Source organism: Lissotriton vulgaris, chromosome 10 (assembly GCF_964263255.1).
Source record: "Lissotriton vulgaris chromosome 10, aLisVul1.2, whole genome shotgun sequence".
NCBI lineage: Eukaryota > Metazoa > Chordata > Amphibia > Caudata > Salamandridae > Lissotriton > Lissotriton vulgaris.
The window spans coordinates 554,039,004-554,061,956 of NC_141698.1; the positions used below are offsets into that span (position 1 = coordinate 554,039,004).

General features: G+C 44.3%; 1 protein-coding gene across 1 annotated transcript in view; it reads left to right on the forward strand.

Moving 5' to 3' along the window:
* LOC147688519 (glucagon receptor-like) overlaps nucleotides 1–20,952 on the forward strand; it is a 153,415-nt gene extending 132,463 nt beyond the window's left edge. The window contains exons 12-13 of the mRNA XM_086939936.1: nucleotides 11,099–11,140; nucleotides 20,878–20,952. Of these exons, the coding sequence (XP_086796062.1) occupies nucleotides 11,099–11,140; nucleotides 20,878–20,952 (117 nt within the window). The remainder of the gene's footprint in view (nucleotides 1–11,098; nucleotides 11,141–20,877) is intronic.
* Nucleotides 20,953–22,953: the final 2,001 nt, after the last annotated feature.

Below are 22,953 nucleotides of genomic sequence, written 5' to 3' on the forward strand. Positions count from 1 at the left end.
CATGGTGGTCATAGCCTGATAATCCACCCCCCTTTACACATACAGCTAAGTCTGAAATGTATCAGACGTTAGATTACAGCGATAACCGCGGTTAGCTCAGGTTTCAATATCGCTATGTGTATCAGGGCATGGGCTTGTTAATACTGCGATGTGTGGTTTCTGAGTTTTTCCCTGTTCTGTTGCCTGGGAACGCCCTATTTGCATGTCATTAGCGATGCGTGGCACGGCGTAACTGGAACTGGTGCTAAAACAAGGAAACACGTGCTTGTGTGTCCTCGTTAATAGTGCGATGGAATATTCGCCGCTTTTCGGCCAAAAGCGGCTGCAAAAGCAGCAAAAATGGGCTTGATAATATGCCTCCAGAAGTCTAGTCTCAGTTAAACTTAAGTTAAGGTGAGACTAATGTCTAAATTTACTCCTCTAAATGCCCTTTGTGAATACCGACAGTTGTAAAGTAAGACTGTGTCTCAGTTTACTTTTGTGAATCAGGCACGTCACATTTATCCAGGTTGCTGCTCCTAAACTTTGCAAGGGGAGCTAGGAGTAGTTACTTTAACCCTGAAGCTCACTGGAATTTCCTGGTCACCCCCGGTGGTGACCTAAGGATTCTGGTTAGAAAATCATAGCACAGCAAGTTTCCATCACATATTTGAATGTAAACTTCAGACTGGCCTTGTGTATTCAGTAGTTTAGTTCTGTGGCTAGTTCTAGTCTTTTAGTATTTCTACGCAGACTAGTCCTGCATGGTCTTTTTCACAAGTGTGAGAAGTCAGGCAGGGAATGCTCCAAGTCTCCAGTCTGAAGGAACCCCAATTAAGAGAACAAAGGCAAGGGAGTCTGCCCACTTGATTACCTGTTAACCTGTGGAAGAGAGCTCTTCGAGAGAACAATAGGTCTGGAAAGGGCCTGGGGAAACTTCAAAGCTTCAAAGGTGACCTCTGTCTCGAATCCTTAATGTTCCTTAGTATGACACACTGCAAATGACCCATGGAATGTCCTGGCAGAGTCCTCCAATATACACCTGCTGTCAGAGCTCTCTGTAACCCTCCATCTTAGGTGTCACTAGTCTGCAGCAGCACAAAACCATAAACTGTATGTATGTATACATTCTGCATTCATCACCTAGACAAAGAACGCAGGCCCATGCAGCCTACATGTTCCAGGTGTATTAGCAAAAGACCTAGTTGCAGAAAACTAGCAGTCCAAATTTAAAACCTGGTAGGCTGATAAGATATGTATCGCTGCCTCACTTTCAGACCTTTACAACCCAGGGAGCGGACAGCAGTCAAACTTCTTCAATGGAAGATGCACATGGTGTACCCCTACAACAAGACAGCTGGAGGGAGCAGGCCTTTCTAAGTAGGTTAGATACAGATACATGGCCGCAGTCTTGAAAAGATTAACATTGTCTAAGTTTCAACTTCGTAAAAATGTTCTTGTAGCAAACTAGTTCATTGTTCAGGCCACAGTGATGGTTTTAAGTTTCAAGAGGCTTCTGTAGTGAGGAACCAACGCGTAGGTAGGTTGCAAGTAGATTTAATGAAGGAAATGACAACTTAACATCCACAAGCAGAAGAAGGTAGTTGTCACAGCAAGATCCAACAGCAGAATGGTCCGCTAACACGCAAGCATTCTACATGACACATAATGGTTCCAGAATTGACATCATGTAGGAATACAACACACCTCCCCACAATAAAAACAAAAAACAAAAAAAAAAAACGAAAAACCCTAAAATAAAAGAGAGAAAGAAGAGAAAGAGAGAAAAAAAAAAAAAACAACATTAAGAGCAAACATAGTCTTTGAATTTTGCAGGAACGTATTTTACACGAGAACTACTGCGTAAACAAACAGGCTGTGAAATGCACGCCTGAGAATCTTCATTTGGAGAAACATCATGGGCATCCGAGGAAACAACCTGTGAAGAAGAATTATTAGAACAAACTTGAGGAACAAATACATGAGAAGGATGCAAATTATCAAAAACTTCATGGGAACCGTGAAAACCTGAATCAGAATCAGGAACAGACAGGTTTTCAGGAGATTTTACATCCAAACAAATATTGTTTTTGTCCAAAATGTTAGACCTGCAAAGAGAGATCCGCCTGAAATTCCAAATCTTACCACCCTCTACTCTGACAGCCTTACTGAAGACCTCCGTGACTTTGACTGGAGAAGACCATCTGGAGATACCTTTAGGAATGATACCACCAAATTTCACCCTCACATAGTCACCAACAGAAATTTTAGAGGAGACTGGACTTTGGGGAGAACTCTTAAGCATTTTCTCTTGATATTTACCAACCCGGTCTCTAATATTTTTCATGTTTAACTCCAGGTACCCAGTGTCTCTCGTCTTCAACCACCAAGGAAATATTTTAGTGCCAGGCTTTCTACAACGTAGCATCTCAAAAGGAGATAAACCGGTAACAGAATTAGGAGACATGCGATAAGAGAACAAAGTGGCCTGTAAGGCTTTTCTCCACTTCAAACCACTCCGCAAGGCTAACTGGCAGGACTCCTTAATCACTCTGTTAAAGCGTTCCACCTGGCCATTGGATTGTGGAGAATAATTCGAAACTCTTTTATGATGGATACCACAAGTTTCCAAAAATGTAGTGAAAATTTCACTCACAAACTGCGGCCCATTGTCGGAAACAATTTCTTCCGGTAAACCTTCTCTACAGAAAACTTCATTTAAAAAATCAACAACAATTTCAGAATTAACCCTTTCTACAATTTTCAATTCGGGCCATTTAGAAAAATAGTCCACAAGCACCACAGCAAACATATCTTTCCCTGACTGATAGTTAAAAGGACCTATGATGTCAATCCCCAATTTTCTCCAAGGTCCAAAAGCAAACTCAACAGGAGAAATCCCTGTAGAAATGGGCTTCACAGATTTGTCACTTAAAGAACAAGGAGAACAGTTCCTAACCCACCTGTCAACCATAGCGTCCATACTGGGCCACCAATAAAACTCCCGGATCCTCCTTTTAGTTGTGGACATACCCATGTGGCCCTCATGAGCTAAATTACAAATGGATTCGCGAACATCATGAGGAGGAACAATATTATCATCCCTGTAAACCATATTGCCAATTACTGTCAACTCATCTTTGACTTTGAAGAACGAAGCTAAGTCACCACTCAATTTCCTCTCTTCAGGCCAACCGGCACTCAAGAAGATTTTGACCTTCCCAAGAACCTCATCGTGAAGCATAGCATTGGACCAATCACTTTCAGAGATGGAGTTTTCTAGATCCTTACCACCAATTAAGTTAACGTCACACAGAGTAAAAGCTACATCACATTCATCACAAAAATCCGTGTTCGAAGCATCACCAATGGGAAAACGTGACATACAGTCCGCGTGTACATTAAAACGTCCAGGGACATAGACCACTTCACAACGGTACTCCTGCAACTTAGCAGCGAGACGTGCAAGGCGAGCGGTAAGGGTTCTACCACCACCAGCAGACAACATGTTAACAAGAGGTTTATGATCGGTCCTCAAATTAAATTTCGTACCCCAGAGAAATTGACGAAAATGCTGAGTAGCCCAAGTACAAGCGAGAAGCTCTTTCTCTATTGTGGAATAATTAAACTCAGCATCCCGTAAAGTCCTGGATGCATAAGACACAACATTTTCCCCCAAACGATCCTTTTGCATCAAAACTGCGCCTAGGCCTACATTACTCGCATCTACACACACAATGCACTCTTTATTGACAGAAAAAGGTTTAATAAAGGGAGCATTGATAATTTTGCTTTTCAAGGAATCAAAAGAAGTTTGCTATTCTTTACCCTAAATAAATTTAGCTTGTTTTTTCAACATAGACCGCAAGGGGTGTACAATGGTAGAATAATCTTTGACAAATTTACCATAAAATTCAGTGAGTCCTAAGAAGGACAACAATTGTTCTTTGGAGGAAGGAATGGGAGCATCAGTAATACTCTTAACATGATTGAGTTTAGGTTTAATGCCATCTTTAGAAATTTCATGCCCTAGATATTCAACTTAAGGTTGTCTAAATTTGCACTTGTTAAATTTTAAGGTAAGACCCTTCTTTTGCACATTTGACAACACACAATGTAAATTGTGATCATGTTCCTTAACATCTTCTCCAAAAATCAGGATATCATCTTGGAACGCAATGGCTCCTTTACAGTCAAAAAGAACCTCTTTCATCAGGCGTTGAAAAACAGACGCAGCACTGGCGAGTCCAAAAGGCATTCTCAGGTACTGGAACATGCCTTCTGGAGTCACAAAAGCCGTCAGTCTCTTTGATTCCTCATGTAGCTCAACCTGATGGTAGGCACTGGCTAAATCAATCGTTGAAAAAACAGTGGCACCTGTAAGTGAAGAAATTAATTTGTGGATGTTAGGGAGAGGATGTTTATCCTGACAAAATGTCCAGTTCAACTGGTCCTCTGGATATCTCTGCAGCAAGCAACAGCTTCCTTTGTCCTCAGGACATTCTGCAGCCTCAGACCTGGTGAATGATCCAGGGCCGAGAGATTAAGTGCAAAACCTGAAGACAACCCTCTTCAGTGCTCTAACAGACAGCCTTACATCAGGGAAGCAGACAGAAGTATTTTTATCCTCTTCTGTAACAGACAGTTCTATCCTTGGAGTCAGGTTTTATTTTGAAGGTTAAAGCAGTCAGCTGTTGATGATCAGTCCCAGCCAAGACAAATAGAATTCTCTTGTCTGTTCTTAGATTGTCATCAGATGAAGCATGTACTTTCCTAGGCTCTTTCTTGGCGGAAACAAAACAATACTAGAGTTCCAGGCACCCAGAAACAAATAGAACCTACCTTTTACTCTGCTGGGTGTCTCTCTTCCCCCTCCTCCTCCCCCTAACCTGGTTGACAAGATAAACTCACTATGCTTTAAAGGGAACCTTCACTCCTGAGCACCCACATAGCCTAGCTACAAGCAATAACTAAAAGCTACACTCCGTACAACTCCACATGCTCCGTGGGGCGCGGGGTGTGGAAAACTCTGCGAACTGGGAGGAGTTTACCACCCAGGCTTAGGGGTCAGCGTGTAATTCTGTACTCATCAATAGGGAAACCAAGTATTTCCACAGTAAAAACAAGTTTTGCATTCTTACTCCCAGAACATGTAAAAAAAACATTTCCTGACCATGAAATATGCGGCACCCTGCCTTAGGAGTCGATGGGCCTGCCATACGGGTGACTGACAGATATTTCAGAGAGACACTTGACTGTGACATGGCTGTAAAGCACAAAGGCAGGCTAGCAGTTCTAAAATGCTCTTCCAGTCTGCAGTGGCTTACTGGGGGACTTCTTTTACCTTTGTCACATCCATGGTGGCGCAACCAGTGTTGCAGTCCCTGGGGTTAATCTCTAACATACAGAACTTGGATACCCTAGGTACCATATACTAGGTTAGACTATGCCAATTGGGTATTGCCAATGTATCAGTCACGTTTTGGGGTCAGGGCACTGGCACTTTGGTATGGTTATAAGGCCTATTGCCCAGATGCATCAAGCATTTTTGGAGTCGCAAACGGTGCGATTCCTTAAAATCGGCCGTTTGCGACTTCAAAAATGCTTTTTGGTATGCATCATTACTTTTTGGTAAAATTCGCTAATTTTGCGAATTTCTTAAATGCGATTGCATTTAAGGAATCGCAATTGTGCGATTCCTTAAATGGAATGCATCATTGTAAAAAAATTAGCGAATTTGAAAATTGCAAGTGCAAATTACCACGAGTTTGAACCTCGTGGTAATTTGCACAATTGTTTAAAAAAGCACAAAAATGCATTTTTTAAACTGTTAAGTTACAGACACACATGTCCTTAGGACATGTGTGTATGTAACTTACATGTAAAAGTGCATTTCATGGGTGCAGGGGGGGTCCTTTGGACCCCCCTCTCCACCCTTGAAATGCTTTGTTAAATTCCGATTTTCAAATTGCGAATTCGCAATTCCCATTCATTCCTATGGGCATTTCAGCCCATAGGAATGAATGGGAATTGCGAATTCGCTATTTGAAACTCGCAATTTTATTGCGATTCGGTAAAAATTGCGATTTTTACTGAATCTCAATAAAATTGCGAAATAAATGATGCATTGCCATTTGCGATTCCTTATTTGCGATTCCTTATTGTTCGCAAATAAGGAATCGCAAATGACAACGTTGATGCATCTAGGAGTGCGCTCCCAGAGTTGAAAAACCAGCAGCACCAGTCAAAAAAATGGGGGTGAAAGAGTAATTTTTGTACAACCCCCAACTGCGCACTCGTTAATGCAACATTTCAATACCTCCAAGTGTTTACCTCTGTGTGGATCAATCCTAAATATGCAGTATTTTGTCCAAATACCACTTAATGTGTACTGGTATAAAATACCTACAAGGGTAGGAGTTTAACCAAGAGTCTTAACTCACTCTGTGCTGGCTGAGTTGCCAAACCATGGTGTACATAAGCCACTAAGTACCCCTCTGTCTAAGCTTGAATCTGCCACTGTCTCTGTGTATAGCTACATAGAAGAGCTACACGTGTTTTAGCTCTTAGGAGGTTTTCATGTCTCTTCCTCCCACATCTTGGTTGCATCTGTGAAGAACCTTACATTGAAGTTTGCTATGCTCTCGGCTCCCTTCACGGAGGCTGTATACATATATGTATGATATGTGTATACAGTTCCACAATGCTCCAAGCTTTAGGATGCACTCCCCATCTGCAAACCTCCGGTATCATGGGCTGCAACAAAGACCATCATAGCATGAGTTCAATTATTAAGCCTTACGCGTTTCAGACATTCAATACTGTCCTTGATCACAGGCTGAGTGGCAGCAAGTAAATGGCAGAGACTAGGCATCACATCACCAGTTCTTTTATTGCCCACAGCTGGAGGGCTCACATGATCAAAAATTGCCTTCTGGGATATGTAGTCTCTATGATATGTGTATGTATATATGTATGTTTATATATATATATTTCAATGCTGAGCACTAGTCTGAAGCCCTCTTGTGTAGTCTTGCCTTCTGGAATAACAGAGCCTATCTATCCAGCTTGTTTGTGAAGTGAAAGTCTACCTTGGTTATTCTGATTTTTTATATATTGACAAATTCATCAACCACAAGAGTTTTTGGGGAAGAATAAATGTGGCATTTTAAAAAGGTTTTGCTTTTTTAGGTCTGTTCTTTGAGGCAGCTTTCCCTGTTTTGCCAGACAAATGTTTAAATATCATACATAACATATATAGGGAAAGGAACTTTTGGTCAGTGAGATTCATCCATTGGTCTCTCAAATTCCATTCATGTTTTACTTGTGCCCACTTCTGGCACATAGCATGGGGCAATGGGTCAGCCTACTTTACCCATTGGACCCCTCCACTTTGAAGGGAAATAGGTAAATAGTAACTTTGTCTTCAGTGAGAAAGCTGTTTGGAAGTGTGCTTCATTGTTGTTATGTTTTATACTAACTTTAAATACCGGCTTGTCTTTTGGCCTGCTTGTAGGTGCTCTGTAGATGGTGATTTGCTTCCCACCTCCTTGTCAAAATTGCTGCAATCAAGTGTTTTAGTGACACTCTAACATTGCAGATGCCTATGCAGGGATTGCTTGGTTTGGTAGTTAATTATTCTTATCTCCCTCACAAATAACAATAATTAGATGCATGGTACATATGAGAGGCCTGTTCTTCAAGAAATATCACTACGAAAGAGGCCTACTTTTAATATTAAAATTGTTATTGCAAGCACATAGCAGCCACATGTTTTTCTTACATTTAATTTCGTGGCATACACGCATTAAAAAACAATTAAGCATCAAAGCAGGGAACACCTGACCTATTCTCTTTGCCAATGCTTGTTAGAAAGTGTTGATGGTGGATAGAAGAAGAAGAAACTGTATGGCCTCACTGACCAGCTGGTTACTTCATTATTAACTAGTAGCCCGTCCCGACGTTGTCCGGGTATGAATTGCTGCCGGCCAGTCGTATATTGTTTTGTAGGATTTCGTTTTGATAGCATTTCTGATCTGTGACAGGCCTGTGAAACGCTCCGATTCACAGTGCACTGCTGATGCACTTAAGAGTGCGCGTTCAGTAGTGTGTGAACTCGAGTTTCCCTACTTTATCTTTCCTTGTAATATTATATAGCGCGAACTCGACAACATGGCATGAGCAAAATTTACATTACAGAAGAACACATTCATTTGTGGTAGGCACGGGGAGACAAAGCGATTTGCCTGGAATCACAGGATGTTGAGCTGATGCCGAGATTCGAACGTAGCTCCCCAGCTCTAAAGTTCGCAATTCTAGAACTTGTGGCGTGTATGTCGCTGCTGGCCATCAATGAGAGAGACCTGTGCATTTTTCAAATGGGTGGTGAAAAAATATGAGTATGTTGCTGGAGATGTGGGCCGTCGTGCCACCAATGTGCTTACCGGGGGAGGGTAAACACCCATTTTTCCGCAACTTTCTTTCCGCATACCATCACTCTGCATACTTTCATTACGAAAGTACCATGACTCCGCAATGCCATTATAACGCATGGCATTAAATGTTATATGCTTTTACCATGCATACATTTACAACGAAATTCGTTGTAAATGCATGAATGGTAAAAGCATGTTTATTTTTGGATAAGGTAAGTATGGGTATAGGGGTATATGTTTTGGGGTACTTGTGTATATGTTTTGGGGTGCTTGGGTATTTTAAGTGTTCAGATATAGTTTTGGGTTATGGAGTACAGGGGTAGTTTTAGGGTTTAGGGATAGGTATGGGTTTTGGGGTACAGGGGTATTTATAGGGTTCAGGGCTAGGTTTGGGTTTTGGGTTATAGGGGTATTTTTAGGGTTCAGGGGTAGGTTTGGGTTTTGGGGTACAGGTGTATTTTAAGGATTCAGGGCTACGTTTGGGTTGCATGGGTATTTTTAGGGTTCAGGGCTAGGTTTGTGTTTTGGGGTACAGGGGTATTTTTAGGGTTCAGGGGTAGGTTTGAGTTTTGGGGTACAGGGGTATTTTAAGGGTTCAGGGCTAGGTTTGGGTTTTGGGGTACAGGGGTATTTTAGGGTTTAGGGGTAGGTTTGGGTTTTGAGGTACAGTGGTATTTGTAGGGTTCAGGACTAGGTTGGGTTTTGGGGTACAGGGGTATTTTTAGGGTTCAGGGGTAGGTTTGGGTTTTGAGGTACAGGGGTATTTGTAGGGTTCAGGGCTAGGTTTGGGTTTTGAGGTACAGGGGTATTTATAGGGTTCAGGGCTAGGTTTGGGTTTTGGGGTACAGGGGTATTTTTAGGGTTTAGGGATAGGTTTGGCTTTTGGGGTACAGGGTATATTTATAGGGTTAAGATGGGTTAGTGTTTAAGGGTGTTGGGGTATTTTAAGGAGTAAGGGTGGGGTATGATTATGGGGTGCAGGGGTATTTAAAGGGAGCAGGGTGGACACCTGGAGCTGGAATGTACAGAACCTGGGAAGAAAAAACAATGAAATATTGGGCACAACGCTCGCTTTTTATTTTGCCGTAATCCCGCGACCCGCACACGCCCCCAGGACAGGCCCACAGCATACGTTATGAGACCTGGCATGAAGGGCGGAACGTACCACACGCCCCCAGCGTTTGTCACGCCTCCAGCACACGCAGACACGCCCACAAGGGACTACTTTGCTAGCACGGTTCTTTTACCTTTTAAATGTATATGGTGGGCGTCTGCATAGCCTATGTCCTTCTACTGCAACTGCCCTTTCCATCTCTGTATTGGGTGTTGTGATTGGTGCTGTGGTTCCTGAGATTACCCGCCTCAAAGGTTTGGGCTCTCTCTTCATTATATTAGTACTAGCAGCCCGCCCCAGCGTTGCCTGGGGTAGAAGGGGGCTGGGGGCTGCATTTCAGGTTTGCGTGCTCTCCCGCCCAGGCCCCCGCCCGCCACGACATTGTCTGTGTCCCGGACAATGTTGTGGCGGGCGGGGGCCGGAGCCGGAGAGCACACAAACCTGAAATGCTGGTTTCCCCTACTCCCGCCTGCTCTGACATTCCCCAGCAGCCCGTGCCCCGCCCGCCCGCCCCGACCCTGGCTGCCCCGGATTCTTACCTTGCCTCTGCTGCTCACACCGCCGGTCCATATTTCTCCGCTCCGCCGCTCTGCCACTCACCACCTGTCCGCCGCCGCTCCTCCCCGAGCCATATCCACCTCTCCGCTCCGCCGCTGGCCTCACTTCACTGCTCCTCCCCTGCGCGCCATGTCCGCCGCTCCTGGGACGCTGCTCCTCCCCTGCTCCTGACGTGACGACGCACAGTCGCGGCCGGCGCTACTTTGGGGGAACTACTTTTTGTAAAAATGTAACTTTTTATATAACGTTTATTTTTAAAATTTTTAAAGCCTATGACCATCTACACACCCTGCCGATTTCAACGGTGTATTCGGTGTGTAGATTGGCGCTGTGGTTCCCGAGTTTACCTTGCCTAAAGGCGCAAGTTCTCTCTTTATAATAGTAGTATATAGATAGATTATAAGTATGGATGTCTATTTCACAAGTACTTTGGAGGCATCTTTAAAGGGCCCTCTATGGAACCTGGCAATATTCTCCACCCTGTTCACAGAGCAACGGGGCCAATACCCCCATGTACAGTAAAATGTGCATTTGTAAAGCGCACATTCACCAGTAGTTATCTTGGCCTGAAATAACACGTTTATTATTACCCAATTCAATGGTACTCATTCTATTGACCTCAGATGGATGAAAGGCTAATTGGACCTGCTGGGATTTGAACCTGTGACCATGAGGTCAAACAGAGGCCCCTGCAATGTACGCATTAGTCCACTAAACCACTAGACCCGGCTGGTCTTGCTTTTTATTATGGTCAGTGAATTCTGGAATCGTAGAAACCACACTTCCTGTTTGCTGATGAAGAAAATGAAGTTTGTCTTGGTTACTCCTATTTTGCTCTAATAATTTAGTCAGCAGTTAGAGTTTCTGGTACATTTAAAATGAGGAGTTTTTAAACCTTTTCTTCACGTTTTACCTGTGCACATGCAGAGAGATGAGGAAGAACAACTATAAAATATGTAAGGCTTTTTCTGAAGAGTAGATGCCTGATTCTTCTGTCCTTTCTCTATTTCAGGGACTAATGGTGGCTGTGCTATACTGCTTTGCCAACAAGGAGGTACGTGCGAGACCATCTTTTATTGTACTCTTGAAAAATGCACTGCATGTAACGACTTGGGAGGGAGGCTGAGGCCCTTTAAGGAAGCAAGGGGACGCCAAGGGCGCAAAGGGGGGTTTAAGCAAAATTTTATCCAGCTAAAGATTTTATTCGCCTTGACACTTTCCTTTAACGAAGACAAGTGACTAAATATGTCATAAAACATGTAGATCATTTCATAGTCCAGGTTTGTTATCTATAGATTTGATTCAGATATATGGGGAACTATGGTCACTCCCCGCCCCCTCCCCTCCCGGGCGAATTATTTTTACTTCCTTCCTTCTCTGAAACATTCACCGGTCAAGGCCCTATGTTTCCTGACAACAACTAAACCTACACTTATCAACACTTGAAAGCACACACTTACTCAACACAGCCTGACACGCGCTCTGTGATGTGTGCTGGAGAATCACTTTGGTCACAATAACCTATCCAGATCTTCTATCTGGTCCAGTGCTAAATCCCACCCAGTTCTTGCTTCTCCTCATTCCTTAATTTACTGCCTACCAATAAAATGCCTTCCGCTCCCTATCCATCAAATTCGATTACTTGCCTAATATCCATCAACAACAGTTATATATAAATGTAAATGTAAATGTAAATGTGTATCAACAACAGTTAACCAAAAGGCCTAGGTAGTGAAAGTAACAGGCCCTTTGAACTTTGACATGCCAAAGGGTTGTTCCCCTTGTCCCACCTTTAGCATCTCAATTGCTTCCTTTTTGTTGCTGACTCGTAAAATAAGCTCAGAATTCCTGGATTCAAATGAACAATAAGAGTTTAATTACCAGAGGCGGTCCATGCAGGTAAGTACAGTAGTTCGGCGGGGTAGGAGGGTGGGAGGGGGGAAATTAACAGATGACAAAACAGGAATTATTTATTTATTTAATTTTCCGTATTCCATTGTCTGTTGACTTACCTCGCCACTGTCCCGCTTCCCTCCTCCCCACCTCTTACCTGCACAGACCGCCGCTGTTTATTACTATCAAACTTCACCTACCAGCTCTGTCCTCCAACTAGCCCGTAGAGTCTCCATCAGCTGATGTTTGAAACATAGAACATTTTATACAGCAGTATAGAAAGACCAGTCCAAGGTGCACAACAAAAAGGAGGCTGGGCTGTTCCTAAAGGAAGAAAGGAACGATCACTAAGGTGCAAGGGGTAGTGCTCCATCGAGAGCTAACCCTGGGTATCCATTGTGTTGGATATAATGGCCTCACACACCCTTGCGAGTGTCATGCTTCATCATAGGCAATGCTCCTCGTTGGATAGGCGGTGCAATACCCAACGGGCACACCTCAAAGAGGGGCTCTTTATCGGAGATCTTTTATCCAACTGCCTATGGGTGAAGTGTGGGTGAGGGGCCAGAACAGAGTAGATGGTGTGGGTGAGGATAAAATGAGGCACAAGGTACCGGAAAACAATTTTATTCTGGTGGTCCTCTGCCACAAATAAAATCAAGATTAGTCTGTACTCGCTGGAACTTAAGTTTTCAAAGGCGATACAGTACTAAGATGCGAAGGGTGTGGTCAACATGTTTCTCGCTTAAAGTTCATTGACTGCGATTCTTCAGGACCTAATATATCAAAACTACTATCTACAGAAACATGACCTACAAGAGTGTCAGTTTACAAAAAACACACAAGTTGTACTGCCTGTTTAACACCTGCTCTTGCCTTAATTGGGAGACAAAAGAGACCGTTACCACAGGTAAGAGACAATATGCAATCCCTGTAGTGACCGTGAGCACACAGTGACATTGTGACATACTAGTGATGTAGCTAGTATGTGGCTAAAAACCAAAGTGGCAAATCCAAAGATGGATGTATTAAAAGCAGTAAAAACATTTGATTGCAGCAGCATTCATGCCTAGCAGGGTATCCAAATGAGTAGGAGCAAATTACTCACCTAATAGTTAGAGTAAACAGGTGTCAACAGTACCCACCAGGTCTGACATCAGGGGAGAAGCCATTGTAAATAAGGCTGGGTAGAGGTATAAAGGTATGGGGGTATTAGAGAGCCTCCTAGGTTGCGCCACAAGCGGTGATATATATGGCATTCATTGTGAATTGCAGGCAGCCAACTAGGCTGCCAGTCATGAAAACCACGTACACGGTCTCTGGGAGAACCTATACTAAGCTCCAGTCTGAGGGCATCGATAAATCTGACAATCTCCTTGTATATTATAACTATACCGGTATGACTCATCTCAACCAAAAACGCCCGGTGTGTTGTGGCTGGATAAGAGTCAACATAGTACCAGTTGCTATAAACAAACTGTTAGGTCTGAACAGAATAAAACGCAACGTGGGGTCTATCAAACACCAAGACCAACCACCTGTATTGGACTGAAAATAGGTCGACTTTGTGCCCATTATTATGTACATATTGTGCCCATTGTTGTATACATATTTTTAGCTGAAGACAGAATTGACACGAAAGTTATCGCTGACAGCAGGGCCTGCCCGGACTAAACCAGAAACACATGGTCTGCCCGTAACCTGAGGCGGACTGTGTAAGTCCTAAGGAATGGATGTCGGGTCCGCACTTCACTAGGCATACGGATCCACTGAAATCACCGTAAACCCCGTGGTAGGGTGAGCCCGCCATAAGATTTAGTTACCCATCGTTGAGACTTACTTCGTACTGCCTGTGTCAGCATGGATCACGCCTACACATCACTGCCGGGCCCGGATAGTAGAGAGCCGGTGCGGCGTCTGTGAATAAATAACGGGATGGGAGTCGCTGGGCTCGCAACCCGGAAACGCCTTTTGCCGGTAGGTCATGTGACTCCCAAGGTAACTGGGGCTGCCATGACAAAGTGTAGGAAGTATCCGCGAATACTGCTTGAAACAGGTATAGAAACATGAAGCTATCCCCCATATTGGATACCACGAGCAGCATCATCGTAGAAAAGACGTATTGCTGTGAAAGGTCATTAAAATTTGCACAAGCCTTTTGTCTACATTAATGGCGTGACAGGATGACAATAGAGGGGGACCACCAATATTGTGCAGTCAATAGGTATCACTATATCATGACATACAGGTCTGTATCATACCGGTCGTAAGTTTCATTTATGGTAAAGGGGATTTGAAAGAATGGGGCTGGTACTACTGTGCTAACATCCAGGTAGTGGACGCTGTACGTCAGGCAGTTGACACTGGTTACAAACCGGGTTGTCATATCAAAACGGAGTCAGTCTCCCTAGAATGGATTAGTGCGTGGTGTTAAAAGGTGAAGGAATCATCCACTATAACCCTCAAGTACCAAGTCATGGGGAAAAGAGCGTTGATTGTCATTGCAAAATGGATAATCCTCGTGACTGACTTATTCACATGGGTATCCGGTATACAGAGGGGGAGTGGAAAAAACACAAACAACCTACACTGTATAATAGGTTGGTACACTGTGTAGTAACATGAAGCAGACTGTCATATGGACGGTAGATGGAAAGAAGGTTAATGTGATTCATCAACCATCCACAATATCTCCCTAATGCCCCCCTCGCGATACTGGGTTGGCAGTGATCAGTACATTGAGGGAGTGGCTAACAGTACCGTAATAGCACCAGTGTAGTGTGGTCACAGTGCACTCCATGGAATGTCCTCGTTCAGCCCGCGGCTGTCGGTGGCCAAACGGTGTATCCACCTCTGTTCCTTCAGGAATAAATTGTGTTTGGATTTATCTGAGGTGGCTTCTAGAATGAGCCAAGAGAGTGAGTCAGCTGTGTGGTTCTGTTCCACATAGTGTCTGCACATTCTGGTATTTGTTTTCTTGCAACGGAAGTTGCTTCTGTGTTCAGAGATGTGGGTTTTTATGGGGCGGGAGGTCATGCCCACATATTGCAGTCCACATGGGCATCTCAGCAGATTTTTGCAATATGAAGTATTGCAATTAGTGTGTCCCCGTAGTTCCCACGTAAAGGTATCAGTCGAGAGGATCATCTTGTGTATAGACGTGAAAGGGCACGCACTGCAGGAACTGCATGTGCAGTATCCCCGCTCAGGTAGTAATTGCCACAGGGTGGTTTGTTTAATTGCATCCACTTTTTTTTGGTCTAGTATGAACCAAGATGTCTTTAATATTCCCTGACCTCTTAAAGGCAAATCGTGAAGTGGAGCAAGCTATTCCGGTCAGTGGGTTTCCGATACATAGTGGTATCAATTTTCCCTCCCACTAGCCTAATGGTCAAGTCCAGAAAGGCGATGTTAGTGGCAGAGGAAGTCATGGTGAAGTTGAGATAGTCATTCAGCGTGTTAAGCCAATTGAAGAACTCTTTGTATGATTCTGCGGTCCCTGCCCAGAGGACCAGGATATCATCAATAAATCTCCTCCACAATTTGATGTTAAGATGGTAGGGATTCACTGGACCATTGATGTATCTTTCCTCAAAATCAGCCATGTACAGACAGGCCACCAAAGGAGCAAACGTGCTTCCCATGGAGGTGCCCTGCGTCTGGTGGTAGTGTTGCCCTTTAAATTCAAAATAATTTTCTGTGAGGGCTTGAGTGGCGCACTCCATAATGAACGACGGTGGTGTGGGGGAGATCCATTCCTCGGCACTGAGGATCCTCTCTATCACCCCTAGTGTGGCCCTCTGGGGGATGCTGGTGTAGAGGGCCTCCACATCGAGGGTGATGAGGAAATCTACCTGGATACCATCCTGTAGATTGTCCAAGAGGCGTAGGACATCAGTGGTGTCCTGGACATAGGAAGGGATCCGTTTAACCAATGGCTGTAAGAAGTGATCACAAAACTGTGACAGAGGCTCCAGTACAGAATCAATGCCCGATACTATGGGGCGTCCTGGTACGGGGGTAGTCTCTTGGTGGATTTTGGGGAGGATATAAATGTAGGGAACCCTGGGTTCTTCTTTGATCAGGAATTCCGCCTGCTTTTTACTAATCCACTCCTGGCATTCAGCAGATTCAACTATACCAGTGATGGTTCTTTTCAGGCACTCAGTAGGGTTGGAAGGGATGGGGGTGTAGTATCGCCTGTCCACTAATTGATTGGGACATTCAGTGTCATAATCAGTTGTATTCATGAGGACAGTAGCCCCGCCCTTGTCAGCCTGTTTAATCGTTATGGATTGGTCATTCGCTAAGGAATCCAGCATCTTCATCTCAAAATTGGAGATATTTAGATGTTTCTTGCTAGGTCTCATGGCCCCAATGTCCTTAAGCACAGCCTGCTCATATGTTAATATCTCGTTGGGAACCATCCCACTATGTGGAGTAAAATTAGAGGGGTTGTGGAGACCTGAATCATCAGGAGTCTCTTGTGGTCTTCCGTCAAAGAAGGTCCTCAACCTGATTTTGCGGAAGAGTTTTTGAATTTCTGTTGGAAATGGTCAATCCTAGGAGTCGGAACAAAGCCGAGCCCTTTCTGCAGTACTTTTTCTTCACCTTCCGTGAGTTGGCGTGAAGATAAGTTCACCACCAAAACTCACTTGCGTGCTGTTTTGCTCCTGGTATCCATCCCTTGAGCTTGTGTGTCCTCCCACTGCACTCTCTTGTCTGGCCCGTTTCCTCGCTTGCGCCCGCGCCCTCTGCCCCACCCTCTGTCTAAAAAAGGCGGCTGATTGGTACCATGTGGGGCAAATTGAGGTGGGTACTGGGGTGCATATGGTGGCATCGTATGTGGGAATTGGGGGTATTGCCAAAAAGGTGGGCCCTGATAGGGAGGGTGTGGATAGAATTGTTGGCTACGCCACCCCCCTCTCCTCTCCCGTCGGGGTTGTGATTGCCAATCATCACCACTCGAGTTGCTGTCACCGTTAGATCCTCTTCTAGAAGAGGTAGCACTAGAGTCTGAGAGGAAACCTGTCCCAGGTGGGGCATAGTCCTCTTTTAAATATGGGTAGACCTTTTCCTTTAAAAAGCGCTGAATGTCTTTCTGTAACTTAGTTACCTTCTGCTTCATCAGAAATTCTTTATGTTCTGAGATTTCTTTATTTAATTCAGCCAGCTTGGTTTCAAATCCTGGGCTCTGCCCGGCACTTTTGAGTGCACTCTCTGCAATCTGGATTTTGCTAAGTAATTCGTCAACCAGTCGTTTGGCTGTGTTGACCAGCAAGATTAGGAGGTCATGGGTACATTTCCATGAAATTAATGAATTGGCCATCCTCCCAGAATATTCTAGGGAAGTTTTTTACAATGAGGCCGTCGGGTGCTATTTTGGCCTTAAAATACTCAGCCATGAGTGCTCCATGAAGGGTAATCCTAACCTATTCTCTCTTCATGTCAGAGAGGGATTTCCAATCCGCGGAGTTGCTACCTGTGGCTGCTTCAGTATCAATGCTAAGGATTGATGGTATCCTATGAATGGCGGCTGCGTCATCGTCACCGAAACTCAACCCTTGTCCATCCATCTTGTGGTGGTCGGGGAATGAGAGGTGTGATGATCGTTTAAAACTAAGTGAAAGGGAGGTAGTGTGTACGAGCACCAGTTCAAAGTAGAGATGCCTGTGACTCTCTCAGTGTTATGCTGAGGGTAGAAATGTTGGGGGAATGAGCTAATCTTACCCACCAAACAGAGAAATCCCCACGGTGGTTAACCATGCAAGAGATATAACAAAAAGGAGAGGAGGAGAAGGATCAATTATGATCCATACCACTCAAGGAGGGAGAGTGAAAGGTCCAGCCGCAGTCGCAGCCCTGGAAATTGGGGACAACAAAAAGGAGGCTGGGCTATACCTAAAGGAAGAAAGGGATGGTCACTAAGGTGCAAGGGGTAGTGCTCTATTGAGAGCTAACCCTGGGTATCCATTGTGTTGGATATAATGGCCTCACACACCCTTGCGAGTGTCATGCTTCATCATAGGCCATGCTCCTTGTTGGGTAGGCGGTGCAATACCCAACGGGCACACCTCAAAGAGGGGCTCTTTATCGGAGATCTTTTATCCAACTGCCTATGGGTGAAGTGTGGGTGAGGGGCCAGAACAGAGTAGATGGTGTGGGTGAGGATAAAATGAGGCACAAGGTACCGGAAAACAATTTTATTCTGGTGGTCCTCTGCCGCAAATAAAATCAAGATTAGTCTGTACTCGCTGGAACTTAAGTTTCCAAAGGCGATACAGTACTAAAATGTGAAGGGTGTGGTCAACATGTTTCTCGCTTAAACCTACAAGATGACAAGAAGTGGAAAGTACAGATGGTAAACTGTAATCTTATTGCCCTATTATCTACACTCTGCATAGATTGAGCTATTATTTATTTGTTTGAGAGTTTTATATGGCACTAACTAGACCCGAAGCTGTCAGAGCGCTTTACAACAGTAAATGTTCAGATCAAAGATTACAAGTCTATACAGAGCATCTGAGCCAGTGCGCTTTACAACAGTAAATATTCACAACATAAATAACAAGCATATTCAAAGCAGATAAGTCACAACAGATCAAATAAATTGACTTTATTTTAATAGCCTCTATCAGACAATTATCTCCACACTTTGTCCATCACATCTTGACCGAGCCCAGTTTTTTATTTGCTTCTCATCTAATGCTGTCAGCTGTCTCAGGTATCCATCTGCCTCCACTTAAGAACTTGCCTTGAGCTGCATGATGGACAGCTTTACAGTCATTGCCCTGTCTGGCAGCTCCTGCTGGTTCCATTCTTGTGTCTTCTTCTAATGTGCTGGTGCTGCATGCATTAGCACAATCAGCCTCCACCTACTGGTTTGCCAGTTCTTTTTTTTCTTTCTTTCTGTCATTGCTTTCATGACCCTAGAGACCAGGGGTAACAAGGGCAGTGTCCGCAACTGCTATTCCTAGCTACCACTACCTAACATTCATGCTTCCGTTAATCTCTGCACATGCCTTGCATAAATGGTTGGAACCGAGTCCAACTTATTGATAAATAGGTTGTTGCAGGCCATGGTTTCCTTACATTTAGGGTCAAGCCCAACTACTATTCACTACCAAAGAGAGTATTTGTCCTCACTGTGGATGAGGTCCAGATACATCTACTCCTTCCCCAGCTGCCACACAGTTATGTCATGCTCGCTCCTCAAAGGGAGCAGAGGATCTGCTCTGTGCTCTTCAAAGACTACATGCACTCAAGCCACCATCAATGTCTTACTAAGCCCTGGATAGTGTCATGACCTTCTTAAGAGATGTCTGAGGACTCACATATCCCAGACATAAAGCAGGGTGATTTACTGCAGCACCCCAACATTTATAGCAAAGGTGATGGACCAAGTTCCATCTTAGCGACTATCAATGCAGTCCAGCAGCCTCCTGGATGCCTTATATCCTGTTTATGTGATGGGACCATGGTATGGGCAAATGACAGCTAATTCGCCACTTGTACAAATCCTGAGCAATTCATGTTCAGATCACATGGGATATCCAATACTCATCAACACAGCTGCTCCTTACTGGCCTAAAAAACATAGAAAAACAAGGTGCAGTGCCACCTATTAGGTGTAGGGGAAAGCCAACAGGTGGCACTGATGACATAGAGGGGTACAACTGATCTGCTTAGATCTTTAGAAAAGGAACATATGTGTGTACTTTACAGCAGCTGGGCCTGCAACACAACCAAAAGATGGCAGCTATGCCTCTAAGACCCTATATTAAACCTATAACGACTCTTGTTGAACATATCACAAGTCTACCACAAACTGCACTCTACACTACACCATCCCGTCACTTTTAGGCCTTGCATAATTTTTTTACACCACGCACCTACTTGGATGTATTCCCCCCTACACCACCTGCACTTTCTTCATTACTCCCACAATGCGGAGGCCCCTCTAGAGAGTCCCCCCACCAATTCCATAACCAAAGGGGTTTTTACAATATGGTATACAAAAAACCTGTTCAATGAAGCAGCCTGTGGCTTGGACGTTTGGGCTCAATCATCCAAGCATGCAATGTATTAGTGCATGGCCAGCTGTGGCGCTTGTGGTGACGGGTGTGACAACGTTTGTTGTCGTCCCCAGTGACCACCTCTGCCTCAAATTCCATCACCACCACCCTTTAACAGTGTCCCTCAAGTTTCCATTACCATGCTCTCTCACATCCAATTAGTTAGTTATAAAGCACCACTGCGTAGGGTGTCAGAGCACTTTACATTACACACATTACACAGAGACAATCAATCATAGGTGGGTAAATCAGTGTATAGGATGTAGGTGCAACTCTCAGACATCACTGTGGGTCTCAATATAGTATTAAGGGTTGAGGAAGGTCATGGTTGAAGGTCATGGGCAAAGAAATAGGTGCGCCTCAATATTTATTGGCTCAGGGAGCTGCAGGATAAGGTATTGCGAGGGCACCTGGAGTTACACAGCAATGAGGACCAGGATATGAGGTAGGGATGCCTGTGTTGTGCAAAAATAAAGCTAATATGCAGCATAAGGCAGCACTGTGGCAGTGTAATTTCACTATTTTCTCATTTTAACACACATTAAAATTGTCTGGGTACATTTTTCACTTCATTAGTATCCGCATATTGGTGACTATGAAGCAAATATGCAAAGCCATAAATATGCAGAACCACATATTTCCAGCACCTTGGTCATAGCAGTTTGTAATAGGCTCTAGGAGTTCCAGTGCAAGAAATAAAATGAGTGCTGCTGATTCAGGTGTACCTGGGAGGGTGGGTGTGAAGCTCAGATGGAGCTGTGTGCATGATACTAAGAGATTCCATTGACACAACTGCTACATTGTTCTTTCTTTGGTGTTCCAGGTAAAATCTGAGATGAAAAAGAAATGGCAGCTGTGGAAGTTGGATCAGCAGGCGCCATGCTGCACCCGGTGGTGACATGTTCCTCCGACACATGCGTACAGTGCTGAAAATAACACAGGGAGAGGCACCTAGAGCTTGTGTCACTGTCCTTACACCTAGGCATGAGCTCCCCACTCCCACCAGCTCCCAAATGTGCACGTGTCACATCTGCAGCATGTCAAAGGAAACTGGCTTGAAAACTCTTGACTGCCCTCCTGTGGGGCTAGAGCAGAACAAAGAACTAGGAGAACCCTGCAGGACACCGCCCACCGCCACCACCCAGAGGGATCCATGAACATCGCTGGGTGGCCCTAGGCAGTAAACTGATGTACTGTCAGCAACATCTATGCTCATGGCAAATGGAGAGACATTAAGTACATACAACTGAGAGGAATCTACACTCCAAATGTTGCAGTGAATGGGAGATCTGGCACTACAGTAGATCACTTGCTCCACCCATTTGCTCTTATACAAGTAAAGTAGCAAGGTGGCAGGGCTGCTATGTTAAGAAGAGAGTACATGACATTTCCTGTCACCAGGGTATCTCAATAGTGCCAAACGTGTATCTACATGTGAACAAGAAAATACATTCATCTTTGTAACTCTACTGAGTACATTAACACCACTTGTTAAAAGAAGAATAAACACCCATGAGCCTGGGAGCCAAAGTCCCTCGCCTCCATGTGTGTTTCAAGCAACATCACCAGCCATGCTGACACTGTAACCATTCACATGCAAAATGAAGCACTGCTAAAACCAAGGAGTTTGGCTTGCGCTCTGTGAAGAGGTCAGTTGGAGAGTTACCTTGGGACAGCTGTCTTCCGTGTAAGTGGGCTGGAAGAGGGCAGCTCTTGGGCTGTGGGCCTTTGGTGTGAATCCTCTGACAGGACTGAAGAAGCTGTTCCTGCTGCTAACAGAACTGCACTGGCTGAAAATGCAGCAAGGAACTACTTTTCGACATTGCAAAAGCCATAACATAAAGTCACTGACAAAGTGTAACCATCCACAAAATGTCAATGCCCTGTGTTGATCACATTACCGATTGCAACATTCAGCTAAAACTATCTGTAGCTGGACACTAAAGTAACACCACTAAGGCGAGGTAAATAGGGAAACATGTCAAATGTGGAGGAGTCAATGGCTTCTAGCTGAGAGCGACAGCATATATTACATACTACATGTTCTCACGCTTACACCCAGCACCTTAACGTGCCAATGACCCTAAACACAGAAACTAAAAACTCTTTCACATTAACATTGTGAAGGAAATTTTTCAGGGGTGAAGACACAAGGAATATTTCATTTGTAATTTGGCAATTCAAGTTCACTAGCGGAGGGAACCATGAATGTGTCCAGAGGACTACTTTGCCACAGTGAAAAATGGGTCCAGTTCTGAAGGAATACAAATTGAAGTTCACCAGCTCTACAGCAAATGTTGCAAAGAAGGTAATTTCCCTTCTCGCAAACAATGCATCACAAGTGTGGAAAAGTGCTTTAAGAGAGGTTGTATAAGGTTTTTTTGAGATATACCTTTTTCGCGTCATAGTATCAGTGACAACCTCAGACTACAAAAACTAGAGCAACTTCTTAAAAGTAACATTCCCAAAACTAATAATGGAAATAATAAGCGTTCATGGGCACATGTGGTTCAACAAAAGTAAATGAGAGTGGAGTTTTGCCAGGTAGGTAGGGGCAGGGTCGGGTGGCTTGCCGACACATAGGGCCATATGTACAGTGAAGTTTGCAGAGAGAGGCATTAGCCTTCCTGGCTTAACGCCTCACTCTTCCACTTCTGAAACGCAAGGCTGCACCATATTTACAAGAATGTGGTGCAGGCTTGCGTTTCCCCCTGCGATGGCTCTAAGTTTAGCAACTTGGCACCAACATAGGCACCCTCGCACCATGTGCAAGGGTGTCTGGGTGCAGGGAAGGATTGTTTATGTGTAGGATGGTGTCCCTTCCTGCACATAAACAATCATTCTGTCACTTTCATGTGTCCTGCTTCATGCAGCACACACATGAAAGTGACACATTTGA